Genomic DNA, 22758 nt, shown 5'->3' with positions numbered 1-22758 from the left:
TCCCGCGGTGCACCCAGCGAATAGACTGTTCACAGTGGATGCGCAGAAATGTGTATTAATGAAACAACGGTCCCCGTGCTAACGAAGCGCTGGTGCGAATGGACCTGAATAAGGTCCTAAATCATAATGATTTGTAAAGAATATGGAAAACCTTAGAGTCAATTGTTTTTGCTCAGTATGTGTGAAGAAATGTTCCATAGAAATGAATGGAATGTCTGTAGTTTATGCCTATGATGCAATCATTTAACCTCGTTGCTTCAGGTTCCTCTTGATTTTTAAAACAGTTAAAGCAAGACTGTAAATGACAGAGATGCCAAATGGACATTTGCAATAATGGGGACCAAGCGATTACTGATAGTCTTCACATGCTTATGGATCATAGCGTCTTTGCACAAGGCTGTCCTTGCACAGGGCAGGATTTCACTCAGACTGGACAGCGGCTATCTAATTGCAGGGTTATTGCAGAGCCATATTTTAGGTCTAATTCACTCTCTTATACCGCTATTTCACTGCCACAATAACCTGGATTATTGCTGCATCTACCCAGGTGACATCTTGGTGTACAAGGTTCCTTAAAAAATAACCAAGGGTTGGACCCAGGTAATGGTGCAGTGTAAACAGCACCACCCATGTTATAAATAAGAGCTGCTGATTGGCTGTGTATGCAGAGGTCTGCCTCCAGGGTGTGTTCCATTTTACATTGCAAATGCTGGGTCGCACCTGGTATTTGGACATGGGCAATCTTCATTTTATGGGATTTACAAAGGCCTGGAGTCATGGATTTGGCAAGATTATCAGTTCACACTGCAAAAGATTTTTGCAGTGTGAACGAGTCGCATACTGTGTTTGAGATCCGGTTACCTGTGTTTGAGATCCGGATATGCAGACACAGGTTGACCCGTTCTCACTGCATAAAAACCCATGTTAAAAGGCAAATTACCGGGTAGAACTTCTTCACCCGGGAATTTGCCTTGCAGTGAGAACGGCGGTCCGTCCCTGCAGTCCATGCCGGGTAAAATCCGTGTATTTCTCACTTGCAGTGAGAACACCGTAACAGCGTATTGCAGGAAAAATCTGGCTTCTGAGTGAAAGATATTGACACGGGAAATACCCGGGTTTTTGGTGCTGTGTGAAAGGGGGTCAGAGCTTTTAGCTGAGTCTTACCTGGGTTGTTGTATCCAGGGTTTTTCTGTCTGAAAGCGCTAAGATGGCAAGTCTGAGGGCTTGGGAGTTTTGCTCATTGATGTACTGATGGCTATTTGAGTCTGTCTGTGCTGGTTATTTCAGTCAGACAAATGGGGCGTATGCATCAAAGCTTGGAGAGTAATACAGTTGAGAGAGATAAAGTACCAACCAATGCGTTCCTAACTGTCATGATTCACAGCCTGTCACATGACCGTTAGGAGTGGACTGGCTTGCATTTTTTCTTTCTCTAATGCATCTCTCTCCAGGAGTTGATATGCCCATGAAGAAATGTGATCATTGTTCTTTACACTCACTAAAACAGCTGATCTTGTCAGTCTCTCAGTCATAAATCACCCTTCAGAAGCACATCAAGAGAAGTGGGGCTCTTAAGACACTACAGTGGATCAGAGAAGCCATGGTATAGTTTTGTACAGCCACCACGTACAGAGGTGCAGCAGCTGTATTATTAGCAGCTATCTCTGAATCAGGACTGATAAATAACTAATAGTTTTGCTAAATTATTATCTTCATTCTGCAATACAATTTCAGTTTATATGAATTTTTGCATTCATGGAGTAATTCCATATTAGGATTTTGATGTATTCTAATGCATCTGAATAGTAACATTTTGCCAAATTGTAATTGAAAAATTATAACAAATGTTTTCATATATCTAGGGATCTCTCAAGAAACCAGTTAACTTTGCTCCGCATAAGAGACTTCATTGGCCATCAGAGCATGAGAGAACTGTGAGTATAAGGTGGTTGGGAGAAATACTGGAGAATTTACTGTGGGCCTTATTCTAGTTCACAAGAGGCAAATTCCTTCTCAAATGGACAAAACCACGTGCACTGCAGTTGGGGCAGATATAACATGTGCAGAGAGAGTTAAGCTGGGTACACATCTATACAATAGTCGGGCCGTTCTTCTGTTCTGGGACGGATGGCCATCCAGATTGTATAGGTGTGTACGCTGTCCCAACTCCCACTGTACGAGCGATAAAAGTCCAAAAATGGTCTTGTCCATCCATACTAGGTCGGTCAGTCGAAGGTTCAGTGCTGTTTAATTTTCATCCGACAGGAGAGGCACATATCGGAACAAAAGTGCAGTGTCTACGCACGTTCCATCGATCGATATGCTGGCTGTTCTTGCGACTATACTGCCAAAGCTGGAACGCCCATGTGGGCATTCCATAGCTGCATGATTTCTTCTACAGCACAAGAAGCGTTCACCTCTCCCCATGTATAATTAAATAAATAATAATATACATACCCCATCTTTGTAGCAGGTCGCCGTATCTGTCCCTAGTCACCCTGCTGGCTGCTATAAAGACTGGGGAAAGCGTCTACAGTCAGCCGGCAGGGTGTATGGACAGATACGGCAAACTGCTATAAAGATGGGGTAAGCGACTATAGTCAGTTTTCCCATATCTGTCCATAGTCACCCTGCCGGCTGACGCATTTATAGTGGTTTTCAAATACAGGGGCAAAAGCCAGTTTTGTGATCAGAGAGCAGTACATGGCTCCTTGTAGGCACGTTGTTTGTGCCACTGAATACGTGCATGGGCAGGACATTCGAGCGCTATTAACCAATCACATAGTTTTCTCTGCACGCGTGTGAAAGGTTTTCTATGCTTGCAACACAAAAGAATCTTCATTCTGGTGGAATACGTGGACATAAACAACAGAATACACACTCTTCCTTTCACACTTTCCTTTGGTGAGTACTCAACCACAGTTATGACAAATGCTGTATTGATGTATTGTGTGTATTGTGTGTATCATGAAAGTAATGTCCATTGTGTTTTATTTTAAACAGACATTTCGACAATGGCAGAGAAGAATGTTGAGTTCATGAAGCAGGTTATTGAGGCCTACAGAGACCAGAATTGTCTCTGGAATAGCAAATCCAGAGATTATTCCAACAGGCAGAAGAGAGCTTTTGCGAGTTGGTGAAGGTCAGCCTCCCTTATTACACCACAGTAAATCTAGAATGGGTGCGGACAAGGATTTCCAACATGAGGACAGTCTTCAAAAAGGAGCTGAACAAGGTCGAGGGATCCAAAAAATCAGGGGCCGGTACGGACCAAGTTTCTGTGCTCTGGTACTATGATCTGCTGGCATTCACAGTGGACCAAGAGCTGCCGAGAGACTCTGTCTGCAATTTTGCTGTGGCCCAGGCTGCCCCATACGCCAAACCATGCACCCCTGAAAGTTCCTGAGGAAACCCTCGCTGGCACAGTAAGTACACAGATTACACATATTTTAAATATTTATTAATTATTATTAAAATTAAGATAATAAGTACAAAGAAAGTACAGTACAAAGGTAGCATGTCATAGCAATTTTTAGCAGATCATTTCATCCTGCCAATCCACTGCGCCTACACCATTAAAGTACTGCAAGTACTCTGGTCAATTTTGCATGCATAGTAGCATTTCTTGTGTTTAGATTGGTCTCCAAGCATGTTAATCCTACTGGCTCCTCAACTGTTTCACTGTCATCCATGCTTGAAACATTGGGGTGTGCAGACTGTGTTTTTCTGCGTAGATAGTTGTGCAGCACACAACAGGCCATAACTACCTTGTCTGTTTTATCTAGTCGAGGATTTATGGCACTATGAAAAATCCTAAACTTATTGCTAAGTATGCCAAATGTATTTTAAACCACTCGCCTAGCTCGTGACAGGCGGTGGTTGAAAATTCTGCGTTCTTTATTAAGGGACCTTTGGGGGTAGGGTTTCACAACATTGGCATGCAAGGCAAACGCCTAATCAGCCACAAAAAAAAGTTCAAACCATGGACATTCTGTGTCCGCTCTGGTAAATTAAGTCCATTGTTTTTAAGTTTGTCATGGAACATGGTCTTTTCCAAAGCCCCACCATCAGACACCCTGACATTTTTGCCAATGTCCACAAACATAAATTCATGTTTGGCATTGGAAATAGCCATTAAAACAATGCTAAATAAGCCCTTATAATTATAGAAAAAAGAGCCACTATTAGCAGGGGGCATGATGCGGATATGCTTTCCATCTATGGCACCACCACAATTGGGGAAATTCCAAAGATCCTTGAAATCTTGGGCAATAGCTTGCCACTCCTCAGTAGTCGTAGGGAACTGAAATATAGAAGTAAAGAGGTTTTACAAAACAAATCAGTGATTTTGTTGTTACATTATGTTTTGCAGCCTTCTCTATTTGCGGAAGAGCAGTGTTCACCGACCCTGGATGTGTCCTCACAGCAGCCTTCACCCCTCCTCTGCTCTACACCTACACCCACAACCAGCACTCAGCAAGCCACGCAGCAGCCTGAAGTTCCATCAAGGAGAGGCCAAGGCAGACTGCAGATACATCTGAGGTCATGACTCGGCAGATTCTGGAGTCTGCCAATCGACTCATGGCATTGGATGAAGATGAGCAGGACCACGTGGGGAACACAGTTGCAAAAAAACTGCGGAAACTAGATCCTGCAACAAGGGCAGAGGCTAAACGGATAATCAATGACACCCTGTACCGGGCCAGTGTCGGGACCCTTACCTGACAAACCCGGCTCACAGATGACCCCCCTATGCCATTCCAACCCATCAACCCTACCCCAGTACCACACCACCAAATGTACCAGCCAGGTCATTATCCCCACTATCCCCAGTATCACACTTCAGGGCAACCATGGCAGCAACATGGAACCATGGAAACACCATCTCCCTCCCAAACAGTGATGGATACAGATACTCCCCTCCATTACCAGCCACTTGATTTGATTTATAGTTGTTTTTCTATATTTATTATAAAGTTTTTATAGTTATATTCTAAATGTTTCAAAGTTTGTCAAGTTTATAATAAAATATGTTACTTTAAAAATATTATTTGGTGTTCGTGTCTAAAATCTAGCCGGCAGGGTGACTATGGTCAGATACGGGTCTAAATTTTAGTCAGCCGGCAGGGTGTCTAGGGACAGACATACAGGTGGTAAGCGTCTATTTTAGTCAGCCGGCAGGGTGACTATGGTCAGATACGGGTGGTAAGCGTCTATTTTAGTCAGCCTGCAGGGTGTCTAGGGACAGACATACGGGTGGTAAGCATCTATTTTAGTCAGCCGGCAGGGTGACTATGGTCAGATACGGGTGGTAAACGTCTATTTTAGTCAGCCGGCAGGGTGTCTAGGGACAGACATACGACGAACTGCTATAAAGATGGAGTGCATGTATATTATTTGGCATATATTTACCTTCATGTATTGCTCCTGTAGAACTTGGATGATGGCATCACAGGTCTCAGGTATTATTAATCCCAGAGCTTGAGAGGATATAGGGGTGCTGTATCTCAGATCCGCAAGTGTCCTCCCAGTAGCCAGGAAATGTAGCGTTGACATCAGTCTCTGCTCAGTTGAAATAGGCCTCCTGAAATAAGTGTCCTCTTTTTGGATTAAAGGGGTGACTAGTGCCAGCAGCTCCATGAAGGTAGGTCATCCATACGAAGATAATTTCTGAAGTCATCTGGGTTTTTCTCCCCTATCTCCTGTACCAATGGCATATGGGAGAAGGTGTCTCACCTCAGAAGCCAGTCTCTGGTCCAGCAGCTACGATTCTTGCTCCTCTTTTTTTTTTTTTATAGACTGCAATGTTGTGGCCATAGCAGCAAGAATGCAAGCACAAACCTTTATTTTCCTCAAGCTCATGATGAAAGTGGTAGAAAACAAATGGAACGAATGAACGAACGTGCGTGTTCTCTGCACAGCCAGCACTGATGTAAAAAATGAAATCACTTTTGTTTAGGTTCTGTCCTCTTGCCTCTTTGTTTTGGTATGCCCTTAACTCAGCCCATTATGATATTTTTTGTTTATATCTATCGTGTCAAAAGCCCAAATCGAGAGCGTGTGTATGGTGTTACAATCGTTTTCTTGCGACTGTTTGGACGGGAGTACATCTGACGTCGCAAGTAAAATTGTACAGTGTGTACACGCGTATCGGCTGTTGTTTGTGGATGGTCCGATGCATCTACGGTCGGTCGAACAGTTGCAAGAAAACAGGGATTGTATAGATGTGTACCCAGCTTAAGATTTGGGTGGGGTTTTACTTCAAAGTGAGATCCATATTGCAGTGTAAAAATAAAGCAGTCAGTATTATCCTTGCACAGAAACAAAATAACTCACCCAAATCTAATTATACCTGCACCTGTTACATCTGCCCCCTGCAGTGCACATGGATTTGTCCATCTCTAAGAGTGAACTAGAATAAGGCCCTGTGGGAGGTGAGATAATATATTGGTAGAGTTGGTGCATTTGGTATAGGTATTATTTGTCAGTGGGACTCCTTATGCTCTCCTCTTTTACTTATGCAGAAATCTAAGTCAGAACCAAATCTGGATCATTGATGAAGATAGGATGAGCTCTCTGCCTCAACTGCAGATGCTGTGAGTATTACGATACATGGTCCTGAAGAGTATGTTGCATACTATGTTTCATTCATGCCTTTCAATTACCAAAAAATATATCACCATTCCAAAAAACATTAGTTTTTCTCTTGCTAACCATGATTTTTTTGTTGTTTTAGCACACAGTGTGCTGTCATATTACCTTATTTCTCTCATACTTTTTCATGGTATTCATTGCTTTGGACATTGTTACTCCTATTTCTCTGCATCAGGGATCTTTCTGGCAACCGTCTGCTATGTGGTTGTCCTCTGCACCATTTTCTTTCCCAGCTGATGAGGGGAGTGAACCTTGTCATGGACCCAGAAACAGAAAGTTGTATTCCTGGTTCCAGTTTACATTGGCTGCCATGTGGTAAGATTCATTTATTTTTGCAGCTTCCTGAGGGTTAACTTAATTGTTGTGGGCCCCATAGCAAAATGATGCACAATTTAACACCTTAATGTTAGAGATCCTCTATGTGATATTTTCTTTCATCTTACTGACTCCGTGGTATTACTTTTTGCTGAGAGTGGTCACTCTCCTTTACCCTCCCCTTTCTTCTCTTGTGTGTCTCATGTATGCATTGTCTTATGCTTTGCACAGTTCCTGCCACCACCTCAATTGTATTTGTTCTTAATTAAAGCTAGCTTTATCCTCATGTCCCTTTTGATTGGTATGCTGGACAGTAATGTCCTGCCTGGTGCACATCAGATGGCTTAAGGTCTATACACACTGGGCAATTATGCCCAGTGTTAATGGACAGCAATGATCACATTCATTGCTGGGGGGGAAGCCGCTCAGTGCATACACACTGAGCGGCTTTCCCCCTGCCTGGCGCCGTCATGATGCAGCGCTATGCAAAGCCGTTCTCAAAGCCGCTCATCTGCTGGTAATACCAGCAAATGAACGGCTTTCCCGGCAATGATGCGGTCAAAATTTCATCTTCTTACCTAAACACTCCCCCCCCAGAAAGAACATAAAGGTCAACAAATGAAAACAAATTTATTAAAGCAACTATTGATGGTTTACGCAGGTTTGCGCATAATTTTAATGCTGCACGCACGGTCGCTACCCCCCTCACACACCACGTTCCCCTGCATGAGTGTGAATGGATGTTTTACATAAACATCCATTCGCAGCTTGCATGCTTGGAGGTAATAATCCAATGGTCACTGACTGTGAACGAAAACACCCTTTTTCGGGGGTTAGTCGCAGATGTTAAGTATCCCTTGCTGCGATCCCTCCTCCACCACCGCCGGCCGCATCCCCCATAGTTTTCTATGGGGGATGCGAAGATACCCGATGTATCAACATCAGGCAGCAGCGCTTCGCATCCCTTGGCTACCGCCATTCTGAGATGGCGGTAGCCCATTGTAGCCTATGGGTTACATACCACACTGCTGCCAGGGTCAGTGGTAACCACGCATGCGTAGAACCCCTGGTGCCCAGCTCAGCACATCACAGGGATGGGCTCCGTTTGGAGCCTTGCCCCTGCGCGTCAGGGATGATACATCCTGCCGCTAGGATCAAATTTTACGATGCGATCCTGGGTGGTAATATTCCGCCTTAGTGCCTTAAAATGGGATAGCCTTGCATTACCGGTTTAAGTAGTTTGTAGTATGGAAGTACAATGTCAGACACTATTATTTTCAAAATACTTGTGGCACACTTTAATTGAATTGTTTATTTTTCATGCTCCATTGAGACTGGAGCCATTTTCTTTTTTTCTTTGGAACCACATGATGATGTTATTATACCCATCATATTACCCTGTTGTCTTACTCTAATGTGTAGCCTAGAACTGATTAATGTATGCATTGTTAATTATTCCTTTTCAGCGGATCACTATATCTCATGTGTGAGAGACTCCACAGACCTTGTGCTACATTATGCTCTGGTGACCCCAGGTCCTTTGCCCAGTGATGGATGCCTTGCTCTTTGCTTTCGTTATGGTTATTCGTACTACAGCAGAGATGATTTGCAGCGATGCCTTTGTGGCTCCATCACAACAGATCACAATGATTCCTGCTCAGGGATGTGTTCAAGATATGAGAAATACAGCAACTGCAATAAAAATATCCTACAAGATCCCCAATATGTTCAGGTGAGACCAAAAACCTGAAATGTGTGGTCTTTCTTAAAAATTTATTATGATGGCTGTTATTTTTAATTTTGTTAATAAGTTTATTGACAGGAAATACTATACAAGAAAAATATGTTACCAACGCAATAAAACATATACACATAATATAAGTATACTAAAAGAAAAATAGCATTACTCGTCAATACTCAGAATGGTGGGCCATATAAATATATATATATATATCTCAAAAAATGTCTCTGTCCCTTTCTCTTTGCATAAGGAGGTCTCGGCCCAGTCCACAGAGAACAAAAAAGGCAATTCTAGGATGTGCCACAGTTAGTGGGACCGGTCAGGGAGTATCCATTGCGATAGTATCGTTTTTTTTGCAGCCGCAGCAAGTTTTCCAACAACACATGGGGCCTTATTCTGATCTGAGCTCAGTACAAATTTGTTCTTAAAATGGGCAAAACCATGTGCACTACAGGTGGGGCAGATGTAACATGTATAGAGAGAGTTAGGTTTGTGTGAGTTATTTTGTTTCTGTGCAGGGTAAATACTGGCTGCATTATTTTTACACTGCAATTTAGATTTCAGTTTCAGCACACCCCACCCAAATTTAATTCTCTTTGCACAGGTTACATCTGCTCCACCTGCAGTGCACATGGTTTTGCCCATTTTAAGAACAAATTTGTACTGAGCTCAGATCAGAATAAGGCCCCAGGTTACATTTAGACAATTTTGTACCCATCTCTTCTTTAGAATATACACCCCCAAAGGACCATTGTTTATCAAACAGTACGTTTATGAGCGGAGACGTAGCCCTGAAGAGCAAGCCATAGGTCCTGCACTTGTGGACAGTTCCAAGAGCGGAGTATGATATCTGCATCTGAACAGCCACATTTAGGGGCTTCTCCAATAAGGATTTTCAATTTTGGGGTAAAATACAATCTATTTAAAAAACACCATGCGCTGCTTAGTGGAATAATTAGATGTACCCTTGGACAAAATGAGCACTGGACGCACCACTAAGAATTTGATTTATATATATATATATATATATATATATATATATATATATATATATATATATATATATATATATATATATATATATATATAAAAATAGATTAATACATTGTAGACAATTGCATATGCTACACATAATGATTTCAATAAAACATTTATATAGAAATAAAAATAAAAACCTAAATGGCCATTGAAGTTGAGACAGGCAAGCAGGAGGATAAATGCGCAGGGTCAATTAGTATGCAGAGCAGGTATGCATAAGATAATTTGTTGTGCGATGATACACTCAATTCTGCACGGTATTGGTTGTATATCTCACCCTCCGTGATAGACGTTGTTAGTGTGGAATGATGGGGAGATGTGGAAGTTACCACTTGGTCCGGTCAAACAGAGAGAGTTTGGTGAGGCAATGGTAGACAATCGGCTGATGTAAATGCCGGCCCGCGGGAGGAACACCTCGACCGCTCACTAGAATCCAGTCGCTGCTGCCCAGTAACCTTTATCATATATTGAGCAAACTTCATGTCCAGCTTTCTGTTTTAAAAGTAGTTCTGTTGATTTGAAAGAATTCTTAAATATGCCATTTGTGAATCAGTATAGTTATAATGCAGATGTCAGATTATCCACCTATGAGTGTAATTCAATAAGGGCCATGTTCTCCTTGCAGGTGTCAGTCTCACTGTCGGCCTCGTCATACTATTCTGTGTTCCAGTCTGTGGAGTTTTATGCATCGGTTTCTGTTCCAGTCACATATTTTATGTGGGGATTCGGGGATGGTAGCAAGCCTGTTATTACAACCCTCGGAGTGGCAAGTCACAAATACAGTCTGCCCGGGCATTATACAGTCACTGTGAAAGCAGAAGGGCAAGAACCTACGGCAGAAATCACAGTTGTCATAGCAATGGCAGTAGACAGAGCAGAACTGCATTGCCCAGCAGTGGTGCAAACTGGGCAACACTTGGAGGTATGGCTTGAAATCAACCAGGGCACAGATCTCCAAGTTGTTTATGGGGTTCACCAGCCAGATGGCAAACATCTGACAGGTATGTGTACTAATATATCTATTGAAATAAATTTGTTTGCTAAAGTTTTATGTTTCCAACAACCTCTGTCCCCTCCCACCTCTCCGCTCTTTTTTACTAGGATTTTTGTAATTTGCTGGAAAAATCCTAGTTATTTATATATATATATTTTTTTCTTTATATATTTTTGTTGTTTTCTAAATCCAGTATGTATATTGTTGACATATGTTACTTATGGCATATTGCATCTATACTAGATAAAATAGACTGGATTCATGGTGGGGTTTCCTATATGGTGGATCATCATTAAATTGTGCAGTTCAATTTATCACATACAACAAAGTAAGTTAATAGAGCAGTGAAGGTCTCATATCACATTCAAAATAAATTTCACTGCAGTATATCGTTAACTGCAAATGTCTGCATATGACTTTCGACATTCACAAAGTTGACAGAGTAAAATAATATATAAAAATGTAGACTTTTTAATGTCGATCTTTCCCATGTCGACCTAATGATCAGGTATTAAAGTGAGGGGAGCGGGTTGAAACTGAGTTCCACCACCTCTAATGGTAGGGGGAAAAGCCTGTCCCAGCATTATCTTCTGGCACAGCGTATGTGATGTCATTTCATCTCCGCCACTGAAGTGAAGCAGAGCCACTAAGGGGAGCAGGCTCTGTGCATGCTGAAGACAGGGTGAGAGTGGGCTGTAGGAACTCAGAGGTGGGGAAGCTGCTGGAGGGACACTGGGTATGCAGCTGCTAAGGGATATGGACAGTGAGCTGCTGGAGTGACAGAGACAGATGTGTATAAGCAGCATAACTGTGGACATTATGGGGGACATTTACTAAAGGAAATTTGTAAAAAATAGGTGTATTTGTATCCAGAAATACACTTATTTTTGACATTTACTATCCCGAAAATACGGCAATTCGTATTCGTATTCATAGCACATCAATACGACTACGAATTGCCGTATTTTCGGGATAGTAAATGTAAAAAATAAGTGTATTTCTGGATACAAATACACCTATTTTTTTTACAAATTTCCTTTAGTAAATTTCCACCTATGTGTATAAGGGGCACTACTGTATGATTTAATGTGAACCAAGGTCACTACATGCGGTGTATATGATTGTGCTACTGTGTGTTGTAATTTTAATTGGCGTTACTATTGTGTGACACGACTTCTGAGCACTGCTTTGCGGGAGAGGGCAGCTTGGATAGCTCCGCCCATGACCCCGCCCCCTTTATGATATGTAAATGGGGCGGGCAATGGGTGGAGCTATCCAAATTATATTTGAGAGAATACCATAGCACTACAAGGAACCCTATCAGGGTTGCCGACTTTTCAGCTGCCCTCTCTCCAGGAGAGGGCAGCCAACTCCATCAAAAGGACTAGGAGCGGATCCGATGACATAACATATATTGCAAGCGGTACTCACTGCTGCCGCTCCAGACGCACCTACTACTCTCCTCACCCAGCTCTGACTCCTGCAGTGGCCGTCACACACCGCTACCGCTGCTGCCGCTCACGCTCCCCAGTCTCCGCGGCGGCTGACATTAAGAGGACAGCAACGCCAGGTATGTCATGATGACATCGCATTTGTCGCTGCTGGCACCTGCCCCCGGCACTTTGTGCATGCGCAGTCTAATTTTTCAGCAAGAAGGCTGAAAAACCAGGAGGATCCCGGGACTTTCCAGGGGACCGGGAGAAAGATTTAAAAAGCGGGAGACTCCCGCTAAAAGCGGGAGGGTAGGCAACTATGAGCCACATGCAGCCCCCAAGTTTGCAATTGCAGCCTACAGCTCATTCCCGTGTTGTATTTGTTTATTATAAATGTTAGCACTCATTCAAAAATGCCTGATAATATGTACTACAGGAAGGTGCCTCTTTCATTTATACATGTGCAGAATCAGATGAACAGTAATGTGCAGTGATATGAGAGACACCCATTATAACGCCCGAAGTGTATCAGGTTGCCATCAATGTGTTCATACCTAATACTGTAGTACTGAACAGACAAAATATACAATTGCATATAGTGTAACAACAACATAAAGAATGTAGGTCAGTCACATAAAGCATAGATAAATCAGTCTGCCAACCATGTCTGGTATATGCATAATATCAGTTAATACCTGTATATAGACATAAACACATATCATAAACTCAATATCGCCGTATAAAATAAGAAAGAGTTAAACATAGTTGTGATAAAGTCCCTTTAGCCATTTAGTATTTAATGTGACATTCTGGGAAAGTAGCCAGCAATGACCTATTTATACACATAAACAACTACTAATTGTTAGTGTGGCCTTAGCCTTACTGATTATTGAAAGAGGAATTGTAACTGCTGACTTTTTTTAACAACGCAGGGCCAGTTGTATCAAGATTCAAAAACTGATAAAATGGAGAGTGATAAACAGCCAGCCAATCAGCTCCTACCTGCCATGTTACAGGCTGGGTTTGAAAAATGACAGAAAAGAGCTAAATGGCCTAATGTTTATCCCTCTCTAATTTATCACTTTTTGAAGCTTGATACATCTGACCCTCAATGAATTAGTTAACTATTAATCCAGGTTATAATTGTGTTAGATTTCAATACATTGCGCTGGATATGTTTTTGGATTAAGAATGACTCCTTTGGAGATGAAAGTCGGCCATCTTTTAGAAGCATAACAGCACTAGAATGCTGACAATGTTCTTGCTTTCAGATGATTCGTCCTGTCCCCGCGGTGGAAAAATCTTCCAGGGTAACATGCACTGCTATTGGTTAAATCAGGTAAAGGAGTCCCTGGTAAATGCCCGCCGTCGCTGTGCTTCAATATCTGGGGGGAAACTTGCATACATAACCTCAGTGGATGAACTAACCTTCATACAGGAAACTTTCTCAGGGTAAGAGAGATAAAAATGGATGCCAATAGGATGGTGTTATGATATTCTGAAACTATGCAGAACTCTAGGCCTATTATGTATGGACATTAGGGGAATGTTAGACTTATCAGAGTTTGGGAACATTTTGGGAATTTTTCTTTTAACCAAAATCGTTATATTCACACTATACAACATTGAAAGTATTAAGCAATATTTTATTCTGTGAAAGTGTTTAGAGAAAAGCAACTGTGCAGCTGCAAGTGGTCATACGTCAGCTTTATTTATAGTTTAAACATCCCATTCAGTATCTGCAGATCTGGCATTTGAGACACCTGTAATCCACACCTGTGTTTGTGCTATAACAACCAGAGTGTACACGTGGATATGACTATGCACAGATCCCTTCATGCCGCACATTGCATTCTGTCAGTGTCCAGTGCTCAACCCTGACTGTCACATGACTCACTTATGCCTTTTTTATTCTGAATAAACAGTGAATTTGCTCTTTAGGTAATAATTAATACAAGTTTGTAGTAACACAATACCACAAAAATAACAAGGCTGCGGGTGGGTGTTAAGCGAAAGGTTAAGGTTGGTTTAGTTAAGAGCCCCTGTCGGGATTTATAAAACCCACAATAAATGAATACAGTGCAATGGGAAGAGATTGTGAGTGTATTATATCACTTTGAGCACATGTGGGGAGTGATGGGGGAAAGGAAGTTTGCTATAGCAAGGTGGGCAAGCTTGAAAGTTAATGTGACACTATGGAGAAAGATTACTGTTAGCAGGGGAAAGAAAAGAGCAATAAGGGAATGTGGGGGAGGAGTTTTATTTATCATTTTTTTTGTATTACGTCTGGTATTGGAGTGGAGTGGTAAGTATAGTATTAATGCTCGGGAGCATTACTATTACTACATGGGGCCTGGTATTGGAGTGGAGTGGGAAGCATAGTATTAATGCTGGGGAGCATTTGAAAGAGCGAGATGATTTTGCAATTGGTTGAAGGAGGACATTTGAAATGGGTCAAAATTAATATGGAATCTGTGCTAAATTGTCTTTTCTGCCAGTGAATATACAGTGTAATGTCTGTCTCTCTAACAGGAATTCTCCAGTGTGGTTCAATATCTCCCAGCCTCTGAAAAAAGAGAATGTGAGTGCACTGACTGTGCCTAGCTCAGATGGACAGGAAATACCGCAGGAGTGCACGCGCCTGCCATTAATACCTGGGCAACTCTATCAGAGAAGCTCCTGCTTAGTGAAGGCACCTTCTGTCTGTGAGTGCAGAGCTGGAGGTCAGTATCTAACTATGTTACTATGTATTCAGGGCCGAATTTGTGCCTAGGCACATGAGGCACCGGCCTCAGGGCGGCACCAATTAAGGGTGGCAGGCAGGCTAACATTCTGGTAAATAGCAGCATGGCACAGCGGATGGGCAGCAGCGAGTGACAAGCGCCGCCGCAGACATGAATTATCATGTGTAGGCGGCAGCGCCGCTCGTCACCCGCCACTGCCCTCCCACTGTGCTATGCACATTACATCACCGCTTAGTGGCTGGGTCCGACGGTCCCCCTGCGCGTCCTGAAATGTCTCAGACTCACTGCTGCCAGCGCCCACTAATGGGCTACTCTACACACACACAGTCTATTGGCTGCTGTGTATCCAGGAGCTGAGCTGAGCGACGCGCAGATCCTCCCTGCGCTCAGTCAGTCACAGTGTGTGAGCCGGAGAGAGACTGACAGAGACAATGTGCTAATCACTGTACTAATAAGTGCCTCCCTCTCTCCGGGTCCTCCGTACAGTGAGCAGTCCACAGTGCTTAAAAAAATATTGAGGTGGGCTACAGTTAAATTTAAATGAAATATAAATAACATTGTATATACATATATGATTACATTAAAATAGGAGGGGGGGGGACACAAAAATGTTGTGCCTAGGGGCGGCCTGACCCCTAAATTCGCCCCTGTATGTATTTATGTTAGCCCTGCTTTTCACCCCATTTCTAAGCTATCTGACTAGATGGCTTAGAAATGAAGCACTGATCGCTCTGTGATGGCCGGGGTGATGGCGATGTCCAGCTAGAGCATGGGGCTTTGCCTATAAACAATAGACAAAGCCCCGGTTTGCACAAATCACTCAGCGCACATTGCGATGTGCATACCGGGTGTACCACGATGTGGCTGAGCGATTCAGCTTTAGCCATTCGCTCAGCACAGCTACCCCGTGTGTACAGAGCTTAAGAGGAAGTAGGGATTAGTGATACCCTTACAGCGTTTTTTATTTTCTCTCTAATTTAGGTTGGTGTAGGTTATTTTCTTTTAGTTCAGTTGTGGCGGACCCATGCGGGCTCGCTTCTTTCGCCACACTTAGGACACAGTGGCTCGCTTCACTTGCCTCAGGTTTATACTGCCTCTCCAGGTATATGTGGACCCAGTGCATGATGGGAAAGGTCCTCCTGGCAAAGGGGATCTAGCTGCTAACCTTTGGAAAGACCTGCAAATTACCTTAAACTTCACTTTCAAATTAGACTTATCATAATGCAAATGGAAAATTACATGTATATTATTAAACATCTTAAAAATCCAGGCCAAGCTATATATTGTTATGGCATAGCCGATATAACCTATTTCTCTATGGAGTTTCACCTCTGTTCTAGAGAACTGATGAAATCTAGAAACACTTCAGATACATATGATTTCCAGGCAGTGGTGATGCCAGCAGTCAAAAGACGGCATCCGGATACGGAGAATCCTGTCAGGGGCTCTGTAAGTTACCTTGTACACACGGTACACACGGTTAGATTTCTTTCATCTATTTTTCTATTCGGTTTCGCTTATATAAGCAAATTCGAAAGGAAAACGAATGCTTTCGATTTTGATTCAATCCTGATGTGCAGCCCAGTAGCATCGGAATCCAATAGAAAAATAGACTGTGCAGGCAAGACTATATAGTACAGATCTGTACTATATAGTCTAGATTGAATGTGTACACAGCGCTGTGTGATTTGATCCTGGTTCGATCGAGATTGAATAGATAGTACATTGCACCATGTGTACACTACTTAACCCTTTGACTGGATTCAGTCACAATGATAATTAGGTTCCTAGGTAAATTGCCAGGATGATGTAGGTACATACTGTATTTATGGACACACAATTTGCAGGTTTGCGAGTCAACCAGAACAAGGGTCACTGTGTATAAAATGCTGCATTTACTCCAGTCATTTTACTTACCCATTAGTAAATGTATTATTTGTGTCCCTTTTCTCTCCATATGCACATATATGTTCAGCTCATCTTCCCGATGTTCCGGTGTATGTGGTAGGTGTACCTCTTTTTGATGATGCTGACACAGAAAATGCCACATTATTGCCTGTTCTTGAGGACCTACAAGCAGATGTTGAAGTAAGCTTTTTATTAGCATTATAGGAAGAATGGATGGATGGAATAATGGTTGCTTGTTTATTGAGCTCCGTAGTGTTTATCCAGATTGCTCATACATGTATAGGGCAGGATGTACTTTGAGGAAAATGCGGCAAAACCCCCATTTTACTACATTTTCAAATGTACTAATACCTGGCCGCCGCGTCATCGCAGGGCAGGGTATCGCCACCTTTGGGTAGCGATACCCTAGAGAAGACTATGGGCTTCTATTGCCGCCCGCTGTCCGTCGCAGACTCCTAACCCCCTCCCCATCCACCGTGAAACTTCTCCCTCCCCTAGCATATGTCACAGCCGGATGTCCTTCCGGAAGGGGGAGGAGGAGGCGCCGGGGACAGCCACACTGAGCAATGATGAGCACCCCCCCACACACACACACCACATCACAGGTATCACGGGGGGGGCCCTCAGTCACCGCACTGAGATGCTAGCAGCATATGTTAATACGTATGCGCTAGCATCGCTGCGGTCGGGCAGGCAAGGGGCGGCAATGTATTTTAATACATCCCGCCTATAGTGCCTGATGGTGGTTTACTTACAACTGTCCTCTCTTGGGTATCCAGCTGCCTCTTTGCCATCTCCTCCTGGATGTCTGAGCTCTCTGTAGCTCAACATGAATCAAACTCATCATCTTTTCTCCTTCCAGAGGGAAAGCCCCAATACAATGTCTCCATCACTGTTGACAACACCATCATTTCTTTCATTCTCCAACTGCTTGGATGTCACTCTTGTCTCCTTCCTCTCCTGTGCCCCCAAAGTCCAATCTCTGGCTCATTGCTGTCAGCTCCTGGCCTTATTATACACTCAATGGTCATCTCCTGGCCTGACTATTGAAACATTCCCCTCACTGGTTTCCTATACTCCTAGCTCATTCCCCTGTAGTCTGGTCGCAACACTGCAGCAAGACTTTTCTTCCTTTCAGGCCGCTCCACTTCTACCCAGCCCCTTAAAGAAAAACTGTGCTGGATCCCATTCCCCTATAGAATCCACTTCAAATTGTTCACCCTCACATGCAATGCCCTATCTAACTCCAGTGCTCTTTACATCTCCAATCTCATTTCTCTACATACTCTCTGCCATCCTCTTCAGACAGCCAATGACTGTCTTCTCTCTTCTACCCTGGTCACTGCATCACATGCACATATCTATGATTTTGCCTGTTTTGTCCCCTTAGACGTCCTTGCACTTCACATATCTGTCTCCCCTTCACTCTAGATTGGAAGCTTCTTGGACCAGGGCTCTCTTCCCTCCTGTTCTCATAGCCCTCTTCTCTGGCACTTCAATTACAGCTCTCGCCTACTCAGCGACCATAGCTCTTCTCACTTTGGGGGGTATGCAATCCAGTATCACGGCTGTCGATATCTGCCGACAGCCGTGATCATGGCCCATTTGCAGCCTGATCGATTACAGAACGACAGACGGGATTCAATGTCCCTCCTGCCGTTCGGCGCAAAGGGGGCATGGCTGTGAAAACGGCTGTGGATTGGCCATTATCGCCAGAACGGGCCTGACAGCTTCTAAAGTCGGGCCCGTTCTGGTGTGATCCTGCTTCAATGCTGTCGCTAAAAACAGCATTGAATAGGGAGGCGCCGCTATTTCCCGTGTCGGAAATAGCAGTGGCAGATTGCATACCCCCCTTAATAACGTAATTGTTCGTGTCATTCAAAGGCATCCTGTTGATGGTAATATGCAAACTTCTTTGCTTACCTACCTTTCAGCTGTATTGTGTATGGAGAATTGTAGTGCTATTTTTTACTTGCGCTCTGTTTTAGTGGTTTATTCAGACTTGATCGATATTGAGGGAATTCACAATCCTATATATAATGGAATGACTGTGCATGCATACAGAACTTTTCGCGCAAGCCAAAATAACAGCAGAACTAGTGTAAATATCTTAACCCAATCCCTTCACAATTTAACGGACAGCAAGTAGCCATTTGGGTGGTAGATACCTGCCATTTTCTGTGATTGTCAGGAAAACCACAGGCGGGCCCAGGCCTTTTAAAGGAAGGTGTGTGACGTCAGTGCCGGTGTCAATCAGTCTGATTCTGTTGCAGAGTTGTGGAAGGGTCAGAGCTTCTCATATTTGAACAGACTGGAAAAATCATTTGACAGTGAGTGAATTGCATATAGATTTGCAGATAATAGTGAATAGTAACATAGTAACATAGAAATTTAGGTTAAAAAAAGACGTTAGTGCATCGACTTCAACCTCTCTAATTATCTATCAGTCTAGCGGATAACTCTATCATTTCCTTGGTGTCCATAAATGCATCCAGTTTTATTTTAAACTCCTTTACTGTGTTTGCTGTTACCACATGTTCTGGCAAAGCGTCCCAGAACTTAACCGCTCTCATGGTGAAAAATCCTCTTCTTAATTCCTCGATCGTCGGCGATCGCTGTGATTGGCTGTTCAGTGTGAACAGCCATTCACAGCGTTTTCTGTGTCACCGGCGAATAACGTTCGCCGGTGACACAGGGATCGGAGGTGATTGGTGCTGTAAAGTACAGCACCAATCACCGCGGGGTGTAAGGGTGACACTGGTGTCACCCCACCTCACCCCGCCCCCAAAGGCCGTGATTGGTTCGTCGGACCGACGAACCAATCACAGCCATGGAGGGGGGTTTAAACTAACGGTGACTGCACTGCAGACGCCATTCCGGTCTGGAATTGCGTGCAGTGCGGTCACCGTACCCAGCTGCCGCGATATACTGACCAGAACCCCTCTAAATACTTACCTGATCACTGCCTGGATCTTGCTTATTCTTGTGACATCCTGTGACATCCTGTGACATCCTGTGCTGTGTTGTGCTGCTGCGAGTTATTAGATAGAGAGATAGAGAGAGAGAGATAGAGAGGCCTAGTGCTATATTTTGTGCTGCTGCAGTGTGATAGAGCTATAGATAGAGAGATAGAGAGAGATAGAGAGAGATAGAGAGAGATAGAGAGAGAGATAGAGAGAGATAGAGAGATAGTGACAGATTGTGCTATATATTTTTTATATAACTGACTGCTGCCCCCCCCTTTTGTGCTGATCAGTATAAATTAACTGATCAGCAACTTTTTGGGGGCGCAGGTTTTTTTTTAGATATATATACCTGTCAGTGCTGCTGCTGCAGTGTCATAGAGTGAGAGATAGAGAGATAGAGAGATAGAGAGAGATAGTGACAGAGTGATAGAGACTGCTATATTTTGTGTCTGCTGCCCCCCTTTTGTGCACCCCCAGCAACTTTTTGGGGGTGCAGGGGTTATTTTTCATATCTATAACTGTCAGTGCTGCTGCTGCAGTGTCATAGAGTGATAGATAGTGAGAGATAGAGAGATAGAGAGAGATAGTGACAGAGAGTGATAGAGAGTGATATATTTTGTGTCTGCTGCCCCCGCCTTTTGTGCTGATCACTATATCTGAGGTGATCAGCAACTTTTTGGGGGTGCAGAGGTTTTTTTTTTTATATATACCTGTCAGTTGCTGCCAGTTGCACTGTCAGTTGCACCAAAGGTTGTGCACCTGCTGCCCCTCACTGGTAATCAGTGTCGCATCACTGATCACCTTTTTTTTTTTTGTGGGTGCTGTGGGGTCTTTTTTTAATTTTTTTTTTACACACACTGTGATTTTGTGGGTGTCCTGTGGCCACTGTGCGCTGATCAGTGACGTACATCACTGATCAGCTTTTTCGGCACAGGGTTGATCTATTTATTTTTTTTTTTTTATCAAATTCCTGTTGCCTTTGAGCGCTGTTCAGTGACGGACGTTACTGACCAACATCTGTGCTCAATTTTTGGCGCAGGACCTTTTTTTTTTTTTTAACCCCTTCAATTTTTTTTTTTTTAACCCCTTCAATTTTTTTTTTTTTAACCCCTTCAATTTTTTTTTTTTGTATAAAGTATTTTTTTTTTCTGCACTACATACACACTACACACTACATACCCCCCGGGTTGAAATAAAGTTTGTACCCCCCCCCCCCTACACTATACACGTGTTGAAACATTTCACTACCAGTAACACAAAAATAAAAATGGCATCCCAAATGTCATCCCAAATGTCATCCCAAATGTCATCCCAGTCATCCAGAAGAATGTATTCAGTGGAGGAGGCATATGCCATGCTTGCCTCTGACTCTGACACAGCCAGTGAGGCAAGCGGGGAATTTGAAGGATTCGTCTTAAGCTCCTCTTCCTCCTCTGGTGATGAGGGACCCCCTCAAAGACGCCCCCGTAGAGCAGCTGAGACCCCCCCCCCAATAATTGATCTCGTATGGACCCCACCACCAGACAATTTTGAGCCCCAGGTTCCTGAGTTTTTGGCCATGCCAGGAATCCAATTTGATTCCACAGGTCTCAGAGAAATTGACTTTTTCAAATTATTTTTCTCTGATGATTTTATAAATTTAATGGTGGACCAAACTAATTTATATGCCCAGCAGTTTATTGCTCAAAACCCCACGTCATCATTTGCTAGGTGGACCCCTGTAGATGCAGTAGAGATGATGACGTTTTGGGGTCTGGTGTTTCATATGGGCATAGTAAAAAAGCCAGAAATTAGGCAATATTGGAGTACAGATGTTCTGTACAGCACCCCATTTTACCGTATGGCCATGCCCCGGGCTCGATTTGAGACGATCCTTAAATTTTTGCATTACAACGATAATGCACAGTGCCCACCCAGAGATGATCCCACCTTTGACCGGCTATTCAAAGTCAGGCCGGTCATTGATCATTTCAGTGCCAAATTTGAAGAGATGTACATCCCAGATAAATTCATTTGCATAGACGAGTCCCTTATACATTTTAAAGGAAGGGTTAAATTCCGCCAGTACCTTCCCAGTAAGAGGGCAAGGTATGGCATAAAAATGTATAAGCTGTGTGAAAGCACCTCAGGGTACACTCACAGGTTTAGGGTATATGAAGGGAAGGATTCAAGAATTGAACCGCCAGAATGCCCCCCCTCCCTCGTAGGTGTTAGTGGAAAAATTGTCTGGGATTTAGTGCACCCCTTCCTGGATAAAGGTTATCACCTCTATGTGGATAACTTTTACACTAGCATCCCCCTGTTTAAGGCCCTTGGTTCAAGAGGTACAGCAGCTTGCGGTACTGTGCGCAAGAACCAAAGAGGCCTCCCAAAAACGCACATTGCCCAAGTAATGAGAAGGGGTGAAAGCAGGGGAATATGCACCGAAAATATGTTGTTGGTCAAATATAAGGACAAGAGGGATGTCCTTATACTGACAACAATTCACGGAGACAGTACCACCTCCGTCCCTGTACGAGGTACCAGTACCCACACCTCAAAACCTAATTGTATCCTGGATTACAATAGGTACATGGGCGGAGTGGATCTTTCAGATCAGGTACTGAAGCCGTACAGTGCCCTGCGGAAAACAAAAATCTGGTACAAGAAGCTGGCCGTGTATATCATCCAGATGGCACTGTATAACGCTTACGTGCTATTCCGTTCTACCGGCCAGAGGGGGACATTTATGCACTTTCAAGAGGAAGTCATAAAGGGCCTAGTATTTGGGAACCAGCAGGCAGAGGGCCCCAGTACTTCTAGTACTGGCCCCCGTATTGTACCAGGGCAGCATTTTCCGAACGAAATCCCCTCCACTGCAAGAAAGGGCAGGACACAAAAAAGGTGCAAAGTTTGCTATAAAAAGGGAATAAGAAAGGAAACTATTTTCCACTGTGAAACTTGCCCCGACAAACCCGGCCTATGT

At 43.4% G+C, this 22758-nt stretch overlaps 1 protein-coding gene across 2 annotated transcripts in view; it reads left to right on the top strand.

The window, feature by feature from the left end:
- The first annotated feature begins 6509 nt into the window (after nucleotides 1-6509).
- Nucleotides 6510-22758, top strand: part of LOC146008600 (polycystin-1-like) — a 106960-nt gene continuing 90711 nt past the window's right edge. For both annotated transcript variants that reach the window (XM_083148063.1, XM_083148065.1), the window contains exons 1-7: nucleotides 6510-6596; nucleotides 6830-6969; nucleotides 8436-8701; nucleotides 10374-10749; nucleotides 13447-13627; nucleotides 14708-14898; nucleotides 16895-17007. In XM_083148063.1, the coding sequence (XP_083004189.1) occupies nucleotides 6568-6596; nucleotides 6830-6969; nucleotides 8436-8701; nucleotides 10374-10749; nucleotides 13447-13627; nucleotides 14708-14898; nucleotides 16895-17007 (1296 nt within the window). In that variant the 5' untranslated portion in view covers nucleotides 6510-6567. The remainder of the gene's footprint in view (nucleotides 6597-6829; nucleotides 6970-8435; nucleotides 8702-10373; nucleotides 10750-13446; nucleotides 13628-14707; nucleotides 14899-16894; nucleotides 17008-22758) is intronic.

Source organism: Crinia signifera, chromosome 6, assembly GCF_055691185.1.
Source record: "Crinia signifera chromosome 6, ASM5569118v1, whole genome shotgun sequence".
NCBI lineage: Eukaryota > Metazoa > Chordata > Amphibia > Anura > Myobatrachidae > Crinia > Crinia signifera.
This window is presented reverse-complemented; position numbering and strand designations above follow the sequence as displayed.